We start from the raw sequence: 12,325 nt of genomic DNA on the forward strand, positions 1-12,325 counted from the left end.
CACACAGTCTTTGTCCACTGAAGAAGGCAGGGTGGCTAAAAAAAGGAGCATGCAGAAAACCTCACCTGCCTGCTTTCTGTAACCCTGGGAATTCAAGCAAAGAGAATTCAAGCAGAATTCTGCAATTTGATATGAAGTCTGTTTTCCAAGGAAAAGGTGGTATCAAACTCTCAACATTTGACTTTAAACACAATTCATTTATCTCAGGATTTGCTAGATAGTAGTTTAAGGACAAACCAGTATTTTTAAGCAAGAAGAGCCTACCTAATTGTGGTATCACTGACAAAATCCCAGCTTCACTGGGCTTTTTACTGTCCAAGCCCATAAAAAAAATATACAGTCCTTGTCCTAAAAGTCATTTGATTTTCTTTCTCTCTGTTTCATGACTCCCTTCCACTGCCTTATCTCTATAAACCTTGTTAGCTACAAAGAGTATTATAAATGCTCCTTTCTTCTTTCCCACTTGAAAATACTAGCTTATATTATTAGTCTTCATAAACCTAAGTCCATCAGTCAAATAACTTACTTTTAGCAGCAAAATCATGTACTCCAGTTAGAATCTGATGGTCAAATGTTTGCTAGGAACCTCTTGTTGCACAGTGCAAATTTTATTGCTGTGCATTTTGCTCAAGGAGAGAAGTGTTCACATATTTGAAAGAGATTCAATAGCAATAATTCTTTCAAATGAAATGTGCTAGATACAAGATAACAGTGAAAAGGTCTTACATGACAGCTTTTGGTGTATGATACAGAAGTTAAGAACTACATAAATTTTACACATGTAAATATGAATTAAGCCCTTAATAAAAAACACAGGCATAGTTTGTTGCAAAGATAAACTTTTCTCATTTATAAAATTAAAGATAATAAGAGCCATGGTAATGCCATAACAAGATATGAAATAAACGCGAAAAAAATCATCAAGAAACAGTGAAGATTACAGCAGTTACTGCTCCTTGTGACTAGAGCTATCTTGCATAATAGGAAAGTCCTTCATAGACAGACAAACCTTCCCTCTCTACAAGAAAAAAGCAATTATGGAAATTAATGAAAGTGGTTAGTTCACAGTTTTCAAGGACTTCACAATCACCTCACTTTGATTCAGATGAAGCGTCAGAACGTATCAGAGCAATCTGGTTTGCACTCATCTGGTTCAAGGTGAGGTTTCTAACAGATTAAATGTTATGTGAGCACTCCTTATCTGATCAATATTATTTTAATCTGCAACAATCTAGATAACAATCTAGTCCATGTATGTTATGGGCAAATTAAGCACGATGGTAAAATACAGTCAAGCAACAAAAAACCTAGATAGATTTCTAACTGTGACATAGGCCAATCTGTCAAAACAGTCTTGCAAGAAGGATGTACCATATCTGTAGCTAATTGAACATATGAAATCAAAATATAAAATTCACATCAATACCAAAATACTTACTATCTTATATCACCACAGTGTTAGCAGCCTACTGTGCAAGAAAAGGAACAGCACGCCAGCAGCCTCATTGCACATATTTATCAAAATTTTTTCCCACGTAATTTTATGTATATGGCACATACACAGATATGTGAAGATCACTGTTATTGCAACCATCAACAACAAACCCCAAAATCTAGTAGAAGAATACCTTCAGCATAAGGCTAACCTTCAACTGGTCTCACCAGCACCCATTAAAGTCTGAGAAAGTTACAGAGGTGCTGAAAATTGCTAATTTTTGTTACCATTGTGCTGGGCACAGGTTGTTGCCACTGGGGTGCCAGAACCTGGGAACATTCTGTTAGTATTCTATATGCAGTATCCTAATTTCTCAGACTAGCATGTTACAGGAAGAATAGAGTCACCTGCTCCTTCCACATGAAAGTACCTCTTGACAGCAGAAGTTGCACCAGTATGAAAATTAGAATACCATGTACATGCATGTCACTACTGATGCTGTTCCCTTTCCTACTCTTCCCCAGGCTCCTATTCAGCCTTATCAGAGAAGAGACAGGTATTCAAGACAGAGAAGCCAGAAATTAGATAAAGGTCTATCAGGAAAGACTCAAATCTCTTCTACTACATTGCACTGGTCTTCAAGGTTTTAAAAAATAAATAAAAATAATACTACTAATAAAAAAGTAATTTCCATATTTGAAAGGTTTCAACTATTAAGACATTAAGTGAAATTTTCAGTCTTACAAGCATTGTACCAGAGCTTAACATAACTTCAGAGCTTCTCAACCTCTGTCTTGCTTGTGTTAGCTGTGTCTCCTGACACTCAATATTAGTGACACTGAGAGCCCCACATCATGTGCAACTTGCACTCATTAATGTGAAAATTATCTGTCTGCTTTTGAACTGAACAGTAATTACTGCATTGGAATTATGCCTCGCATATTATCACTAAGACAAACTGTTTTCAGGGACTCCTTTCCAACTAAATGCATCTGGCTCAAATATTAACTCAGAGAAGATGATCTCTCCAGAAGTCATCGTTTTTGCAATTTCCCTCTAATACTGGTATCCTATGGCAGTGCCAAAGACGAGCTTGACTGATATATGCCTGTAAAGTTACGATTATTTTTTAAATCCAGGAGAACATCGTTAATCACAGTTTTATGTATAGACTTTTGAACAAATACAGCAGGAAACATTCACATAACAACCCTCAGATTTTACAGTTCTAAATTTCAATAGAAATAACCACATCCTTTGTGAATTTGTATTCAGAAGAGTAGTTTTCATTTTTTTCTCTCTGAAAAGCGAGGTTTTGCTTTGTTTTAATATAGTTTAGCTGCTACATTAAGTGCTGTTCACTCTTTACTAATTGGTAATTCACAGGCACAGCAATTCAACATCCCCTGCCAACCACAAACAACAGTAGTCCCACAATGGAAAACATACCTAAAATGAATATTTCTCACTGAAACTTTGCCGTTTCTTTGTACTTTGGGAAAACAAACAGTACCTGAAAGCCAAACTAGTCTGAACTTCTCGCCAACAGCCACATATCTCATCTCTTGTATCAGTATCTGACTGTTCTTCCCCAGTTAAAGGTGACTTATACAGAGAGATACATTCTTCTATTGAAAACAGCAAAAAGCAATTTCAACAGCTGTGATTCATCTATAACTCAGGATCAACAGCTTCATCCTTTAGATAACACGTCATTTTTGCCAGACCTTTCAATGACTTTTCCTTTTTACCTCAACAAAGAAGAATTTGTGAGTATCTGTTAGAAAGATTACTTCATTCTTTTACTTTACCATTTACTTTATTGTTTTACATTGTATTTTCATTTGCAATAATGATCTTGGTATATCATTAGTTCATTTTCCTCACTGCAATATGTGCAAAATAAAACCAATAAATTCATCACAAAACTAGGGAGAGGTGTCAAACTGTGGACTAGCAAGTGAAACACCTTCATATTTTTATTTTTACTATAATATCCCAGCAGACGTTTTGAACTAGTTCCATTCCATCATACAAGATTATGTAATGCCCTAGTCACTACAAATTAAGAGAGCCATTCTTACTTTAGTCCTAAGTAGCTTTACAAATACTTAAGACAGAGATGATTTCTCTTTTACCTCTGACATAAAACATACTGTGTAATTCAAGAAGAAGCTATAACATTGTTTCATGAATTCATATCACCAAACCCTCCAACTGGCATCCAAAAGAACTGCAGTAATGTGACAAGACATTTATCAGTTACTCCAAAAATAGGGCAGGCAAAATAAGGTCCAAAACCAAATTATTCAGATTTGGAACAACTCCTTCTGATAGTTCAGAATTAAATCCATCTAAACAAAAGTAACTGAACAAAAATCCAACCTAAGGCTCATCTTCATACTCAAGTCTGTCATCTAGTGAGACTGAACATAAATCACAAATCGAGTTTGCTGGTTTTGCCATTAGTTCCACAGAGGCATTTCCTTAATTTGTACTGCTCCGTGCCACCTTATACAACTGAAATGTTTCCACAGCAAGGTACAACATATCAGAGCAAAACTACCAAAACATCTTCGTTTTGAAATTATGAGTAGAAATTTGATGACAACATAGAACTCATTTGTTTTTCCTTTAAAAAACCCAACAACTTAATTGTTCCCATATATTTGAAATATCTTCCAGTTTTGGTAAGAGGCTTATTTTTGTATTTCCTAAATAAAAAAGAAAAAGCTCTGATCAAAGCAGAACTGCCCCAGCATGTGCAACATTTACCAAATTCAAGCACATGCTTGCTCAATTTTCTTTAAAAATTAACATTTTTCTTCACAATAAGATTAATGGTTTTGCATAAAGTACTCTCTCTACATGTATCTTCTGTAGAAGTACTAACATGTAAACTTTTCAGAAGAAAATACCATCTTCCTATTAGTTTCAATATCAAAGTTAAATTCTTTAAATTCCAAATTTAAAGAGAGAAATGAGCATTTCAACAAGCATGATTCTATTATCTGATTCTGTTTTCTAAGGCTGAAGTAAACGTTCCATTAGTACAATTCTAAATTGGCGAGGGCACTGAAACCAGCAAGAACTACCCATTGTTTATATAAAAACTTATTTGACAGCAGTAAGCCAACTTGAATTTTGAAGGAGACAAAGGCACATTACCTGAATCGTTGCGGAGGTATGATGACATTGCTGGGATGAGGCAAGATTGACTGAGTAGCTCTAGGAGAACGGATGGAAGAGCGCTGCTGTTTTGTGCTCTCCCCTCATGGCTAGTTTGGGTCTCTTCATTTGATGTACTTCCTGCAGGATTTATGTAACTGGCAAGAACCTGAAACACACCCAAATATTTAATCAAAACTGATTTATTTCAGTCAAAAGAACTTTGAGTTTCCTCCCTTAAGGAAGAAGTCCTAACACTTCACTAGCTGTTTTGCTAATTCAGTACTGGCACTTATTACAGCAGTCCCAAAGATATCTCAGAAGAAATTCTATACAGTTATTAATTTATTTTTTTAATTGCAAATGTTTCAAGAATTTTTATAACTTCCTTTGGGGTTGGGACTTCAGGGTTTACAGATGAAACAATAACTTATGGTGAGCATGACAGGTACCTGGAGGAACAAATACTCATGTCTACAGCTCTTACCTCAGTAAACAAAGAGCAACCTTCCCCTTAGTGTGTCAGTGCTAAGTCACCTCACGACTGCACACCTGCTTGTCCCAGGGGTAGTTCTGGCTGGGCTCACAGGCCCTTACCATGTGTTGTAGGCATACAACCTAACACATTTCCATGGGTCTGATTTGTGCAGCTGTACTCTGAAACTAAGAAACTTTGAGGCTTGAAAGGCTGTATTACTTGAAGTCTCAGGGACTCTATTCACCCTTTTAGACTTTCTTTCATTCTCACTCTGTCTTCTAAACCCATTATCCCATTATTTTGCTGCACCATCTTACCAGCACTCCATACAACAGAATTTTTCTAAATCTTTCTATAGAAGGGACCAAGGAAACTCTGCTGTACAACTGACTGACATATTCCAAAATGTTGAAGGGTTTTCTACTGCTGACTGCCCTAAGAAAATGCCTCTTTACTTCACAACTTGACACAGTTACAGCTAAACCTCTGCCTGGAATAATACAAAATACTGCCTAGAAGCTTCACTGAGAGTAATTCAGGTGCAATTTCCCCTTTCTTGCTTAGGAAATGGTTTCAGATTTTATTTGTTATGCTTTTGCAAGGGATGTGATACTTTTGCCATGTAATCTATAGTGACTGAAATAACTGATTGCATCTAAATGATAACTTCATCAATCAAGGTATGGGCATTTTCAGAATTTTATCTCCTTTGTGCTCTACCTCAGCAACGAGGTTAGCTAATGCATTTGAGCTGATGGTTCTGTGAATTAAATTTTTGATGACCAGATACAATCTTATATTCTCTACACTGATCCAAGATAACAGGGATTGGTTGCATTTCACAATGGACTGAACAGGATTTTCTTCTCCGTAGCATGAGGCATTTGGAAGACATCAGAGTTTTACTGAAATCTGGATGTTTACTGGAGATTTATTATTGTCACGTAATTGACATAGTCAAGATTTCACTGTATCTCTGAGTGAGACTTTGCTATACTGGCATAACACATTCATGGACACCAGTAACAACTATAAGCGTTTCCTTAAAGCAGAGCAAAAACATGCAAGAAATTAACAGGTAACACTGCTTACTACACAAAACAAAATGCCTGTTCCTGTATCCTTCTCCTTTAGTGGACAGTCGTTACTTTTCACTGAGTGCAGTGATTTTGACAGAGATAGTGACAGCTCCAGGGAAATACACTGGAATGCTTCTTGGTTCACTTTCTTTCAGAACTGTCACCCAGATCTTTTATGCAGCAGCCTAGTGATGTTTGAAAATGGCCTCTCTCAAAATATGATCTATATAATTTTTCATGAAGACAGATGATTGCAAATATTTTTTCCCAAAATATCATAATCACTCCGCTATTTGACTGACAAAACTCCAGTTTTACTATTCAGTCCTAATGTCTCAAGTGCTTATCGTTAATCAAAAATTCATTGTTACACACCTGTAGAAGGCAGGTCACATGCTCTTCTTCTAGCCTTTGCTTAGTCAAAGCCTGTTCAACATCCCATCCTGAAGCTGTGGAGCCTGTTCCAAAGCCTGTACCCTTAGCCCAGTACAACTGCTGTTCTTCTGTTGATGCACTGTTGTGTGTACTTGACACCTGTGGCTAGGTTAAAAAAAAAAAGTCACAATTATTTCATGTTTTCATCTTAGGAACATTGTTTTTAAAAAGCCTTTGTTCTGCAAAAGAATGTAATCCCAATTTATTAACTTTATAAAGATATCATCAGGATCCAGTGAAATTCAAAACTTTAGATAGGAAAGACTGCCACATACATGGAGTTCTATTACAGGTCAGTGCTAAATTCTTGGAAGGGATTCTTCAATTTGACTAGAACTGTAAGCCCATTTTTGTTCTCTTTTAAGATACTATTCCTGGTTATATGATGAAAGGTATTAAAATACCTTTAATCAATATCCCGCTAAACGTTGTAGCTCTGTAATTATTACTGTTTAACACCTAGTCAAGTTTAATAACATAAGATGAAGAAGAGGGGAGTGGAAATGTTCTCAAGAGCACATAACTGAAATACCAGGATGCGCAAGCATTTGCTGATTTTGAATAAATGCTCCAAAACAGCAAGAGGAATAAGTTACCTGTATAGCTCTGACACATGATCTCTGAGTCACTAAAATACACACTATTTCCTCTCCAGATAAGAGGTGGGAAATATCTTGTCCTAAAAATATTCTGAGATAGCATTTTTCCACCAGTGGTTGTACAGCTTTTTCCAATGGTCTATCTCAGTGCATTTTACTAACATAAATCCAATATTATATTGCTTAGCCCTTATGAAACTATTTAATAACTTATGCTAATTTTGATAGTTTACCAGGACTCCAGTGAAAAAGATGCAGAAAAACTCTGATAAGCATTTTTTTAACTAATGCTTTCCTATATGTATATTTAATACCCTAAACAAGTGACTTGATACTTTCACTACTTGGTGACAATTAGCTGGAAACCAGGTCACGTAAGTGCCCAACTTTATTTTGCAGTATTTGATTTATGGCTCTGAAAAGTTTCATTTTCTGCTCAGATCTTCTTCAGTGACTTTGCTAAAGATTACACTTGAAGGAAAAGAAATGATGTATGAACAGACTGCAACGGTAAAAGAAGTTATTGTCTGTGAAGTACTGTAGTGACAGTAGTCTGGAATAATCTTCTAACTTTTACATTGGGAATGTAATGCATCTTGGTGATGAAAAAGCTGTGTGGTTATTCTTGTGCAGACATTACTCATTACGTCACTCATGAATATATTGTGTCTTTAACACTCAAGAGGACTGTTGTGAGCACTGAATTAAAGCACTTACGGGAGAACCCGGCCCCAGAAATACAAGCCTCGGTGCAGCCCTGATGGATCTCTAGTTTCAAGTTACCATCTATCACTTGATAGATATGGCTTACGAGAAGGCAAGCTATTCCAGGGTTCACGGTAGAACTAAAGCAGAGATAAGAATTAATGGTTGCCCTTTCCCTCTAAATGTGCAGAAATGCTACGGTATTAACGTATCAGCAGCCTGATACCCCATTAGAAGCAGAATCTGTCAACTTCCCCTTAAATTTGATTAGCCATTAAAGTGACTTATTCTCAGGCACAGCTTCATATCTCACTTGTTCAACCTTTCATCAGTATCAGAGCTGCTAAAATAGAGACGAGCCTATATTTTGCAGCTACTTAGCCATATTCAGCCACCAGGAACTGTTGCATTCAAGCCTCTGCTATAACAGTGCTAAAGAGGGCAAGTCTTTAAACACTTTTATAGACAATTGGTATGTTATACAGAAATGGTAACTTACAATCTTAAAAAAAAAAAAATCAAAGGATACGTGTTCGGAATAGAGGGTGGTATAATATGGGAAGTACCTTGAAAAACTTTAATTTTGGAGATTCACTAGTGATCTTGAACACTATGGAAATTTTTTGTCCTTAGATCTCATTTCCCTATCAGTGCGCAAAGGGTGTAACAAAAATCACTGCATTAATTCAGTAATTTTCACAACTCATTTACATTTGTGAAGCATTTAAAAGGAAATAATTTGCAACCAGTGGAGTTTAGATGATGAATGTAGACAATGAGGTTATGCTATCTAATGGGGATTAAAGAACCACCATCCACTGGACATTATGCCTCTCGTGCACCAAAAAAGAATGTCCTGTGAAAGAACGTGATTACATCTTAATGCCTCATGACAAGGTTTCTTTGTTGGTTATATTTCATGATTACTATGTTTATTTGCAACATGCATGGACAATTACTTCATTGAGTACTTTATAACTATTTTTGTTCTTCAGTCAAATGCCAAGTCTGCAAAAATTAGCCTATAATGAGAGCAATGAGATTATTTTGTTTTTTATAGCTATAACTCTTACTACTTCTCAGTGGTACATACTCTGCTGATAAACATACCTCTGCCTGGTTGGGACTAGAGTTGGGCACCCTTGGTGCATGGTGGCTTAGAGCAGACAGACAAGCAAGGATAAGGTGTATAGCCCCAATCTCCAGTGCCATCCGCCTAAGCAATACTCCATCATCAGTAGTCAACGGCGTAGTGCTGAACAAACTGCGCAACACATGGAAGGGCAGGGTTGGAAGCACGTTTGCTGAAGGAGACTGCAGGATATGACCTAGATTGAAGAAGAAAAACATCAAACCCACATTTTCGTTGAGTAGTTCAATACAGCCTATTAATGTCTGCAATAGTTTACGAACATACAGAAATCTACTAAGAACTTAAGCATTTGCATATATCAAGCTATCTAATATAGGTTTCTCTAAACAAAAAAATTTCATAACAAGGAGAGTGTGGAAGAAAGAATGTTTATTTTATTCATGGATTTGGTTAAGAACCAAATTTAAAAAATCTGATTCACCATTTCTAGGGAGAAAACTGGTTTGGAAGGCAGTTCAAAATAATTTTACATACATATATATATATTTTTTAACATTCCAAATACAGCAAATTAAAGAATGCACGTGATCAGCTTAGCTGACAAGGAGCTGTAGTTTATCATGACGTAGGATTCTTTTTTGTATTTATGTGCCCAAAGTGGGAACTAACTCACTGACACAGACCAAGCAGTGGATGCTATTCAAGCTGAATATGTGGTGAAATACTAACGTGATTTTAAGTAGATGAGTTGCATGTTTGAATTTTGTACTAGAATTATTTAAAATTTTTAACTCCTTTGCATTATGAGCAAAAATTACTTCTTTTAAAAGCCACATTTCAAATAATGGTGTGACCTATTAATGGAACATACTCAGATTTGGGAAACTGTCTTGATTTTTTCCTGTATTTAACAATACATTCCACATTCCTCCCCCAGGGCATATGTAAATAGAGACAGCTGACAACTGGAAATGCTTCAACTACTAAAAATACTTTGAAATAGCCAACTCCATTCAGAAGTTTCCTTCTAATTTTACATATATTATTTTCTCCCTCATTCTTAGAGTTTATCAGCTATATCATCATCTAAATGTCTAAACTGAAATACATTACAAATATGTACAAGAGAAATAAAAAGATAAACAGAAGGAAGGGTAAATGAGACTCCTATTTTTTCAGCTGGTCTCATGAGGTACATGTTGCACACCACTCTACAGACTGCTAAATAGAGACTAAGTTCAGACGACTGCAGCCTAGAAAAAACAGCACCTCTTTTCAAAGTCATAATCATGGAATCATGTAGGTTGGAAGAGACCCTTGACATCATCAAGTTCAACTGTAAACCTAACACTGCCTGATTTCATCGCAAAGCCACGACCAATGAAAGGAAGTGTCTTAAACATACTAAACCATATTTCATACACACTCTTCCAGTTTTTCAAAACAGTAAGAAACAGAAATATTAGAACTATATGCAGAGTTGCAGGTTCAGTTGCAAAGACATCAACTACAAATTGTCTCTTGGCTTGTCCATTAATTGAAGAATACCCTACTTCTCCCTCTGAACTCACACCATAAAGGCAGAGATCCTGCTTAGGCAATTTGGTCACTGTGATCTTTAGATTTTTCTCTCCTTTTCCAAAACAGTATTATTAAACAGTTTATTCTACATCTGTTGTAGCAATGCTCCTATCCATATTTTTCTCCATTTGGTTGCAGAATTATAGGATGTTTGGTCAATTAGTTGAGCGTATCCGGCTACTCAGATAGTTTTGTCTGAACGCAATCATCCTGACAGTGTCATTGTAAGTTTAATCAGCAGTTATTTTACAATTACTCTGACGTCTAGATGAGAACACTTGAGTACTGATGATTGTGATAAAACTTTGCCAGAAAGAATTTAATATTAGAAACAACAGACCATCAAAGATTCTAGCAACACAGTTCTAGCTTTCTGCTAAAGGCAATACGGTGTAAATAACTCTAAGTAAAACGATCTAACTGTGGTCTACAAAAAAAGGTAATAATTGCAGCACATACTTCCTTCACCATCATCTGTAACTCCCAACACCAATCTCAACAGACACTGAGCATGTTTCCGTTCTTTTAGCAGCACCTCAGCATAGCCCGGGAGACGAAGAAATAAACCAAAGGCAGCCAAAGAATGCGCAGGTATAGGAGACATAGTCTGAACTGTTGACTTGATGGGTGGGGGCTCTGCAGCAATTGTTTCCGGTGCTTCATACACCAATTCCCCTGATTGTTCAATGGTAACCCATTCAAACTGATCACTGTCCTTCTGCTTTTCTTGCGTGGCCGATGTAACCACTGGAGTGCTCACCTTAACCAACAAAAACAACAAAGAAATTTGCCAGTCATTCAGTTAGACACCTTAGACAAAAATTTATTGCAGTTAGGATCTAAAGGACATGCAATTTTAATACAGGACACAAGAAAGATGTCACATGAAATACACTACCATTTGCACACAAAGGGACCAGGCTAAATGACTGAAAAGGGCATACTTGCTGCACCTTCCATACAGTGCTAGAAAGTCCTGCCTCCACAAGCAAGTAAGCAAGCAAATGCATTTTCCCAACCTCAAATCCTCAGTTAAAGTGTGTTAAATGCTTGAAACATAGAGGCATAGGAGACACAAATTATACTGAAGTAAACAATACAAAGATTAGTTTATATATCAGATTGTTATCAGACTGATAAATGGTCCTTTTAATTTTAACATTAAACACTGATGGTGAACTCAAGTGTTTAATTTTTAATGACATACTGTAAAAATGAAGCAAAATTCATTATCGGGCCTTTAAAAACTAAGAATAAATTTGTACATCTTAGCAGTCTTACAGCAACTCATGATCCTTTCAATTGATTTGGCAGGCTTTATTACTATTGTACTCTAATGGAACAGTCTGTTTTATGACCTGAGGACTATGCAATCAGGCACTATGATGGGAATCAGAGTTTAAGGGGGTAACAGTTGTACAGTGCCCCAAGACACAGTCAAATAATTTTAAGGAAGGTATGACACCGAGGTCCCTCTCGTAATTAAACGTTATAGAATTTTCAGGCTTTCATGCTATTCAGATAAACTGATTCAATCATATTTAAAATTTTAGTATGTATCACCAGACTGATCTAAACTGGAAAAGATTAATCTGAAACGCCCTTGCAGAATTTATCCAGAATACCAAATTCCTAATTTAAAGTCAAAGCCATGTTTTGCTGCATTCATTCCAATCATCTACACATTAAGTGAATCAGAAGTACCAGTGACTTAGAGAAATATAAAAGTAAAATTAAAGTATTAAGGCTTTG

The 12,325-nt window shown here is 36.3% G+C and overlaps 1 protein-coding gene across 7 annotated transcripts in view; it reads right to left on the reverse strand.

Moving 5' to 3' along the window:
• Window positions 1-12,325, reverse strand: part of BIRC6 (baculoviral IAP repeat containing 6) — a 170,976-nt gene that overhangs the window by 43,818 nt on the left and 114,833 nt on the right. For all 7 annotated transcript variants that reach the window (XM_064648546.1, XM_064648544.1, XM_064648542.1 and 4 more), the window contains 4 exons: window positions 11,033-11,333; window positions 9,010-9,227; window positions 6,536-6,700; window positions 4,604-4,772 (listed from right to left, as the gene is read on the reverse strand). In XM_064648546.1, the coding sequence (XP_064504616.1) occupies window positions 4,604-4,772; window positions 6,536-6,700; window positions 9,010-9,227; window positions 11,033-11,333 (853 nt within the window). The remainder of the gene's footprint in view (window positions 1-4,603; window positions 4,773-6,535; window positions 6,701-9,009; window positions 9,228-11,032; window positions 11,334-12,325) is intronic.

The sequence above is a fragment of the Pseudopipra pipra genome, chromosome 3 (genome assembly GCF_036250125.1).
Source record: "Pseudopipra pipra isolate bDixPip1 chromosome 3, bDixPip1.hap1, whole genome shotgun sequence".
Classification (NCBI taxonomy): Eukaryota; Metazoa; Chordata; class Aves; order Passeriformes; family Pipridae; genus Pseudopipra; species Pseudopipra pipra.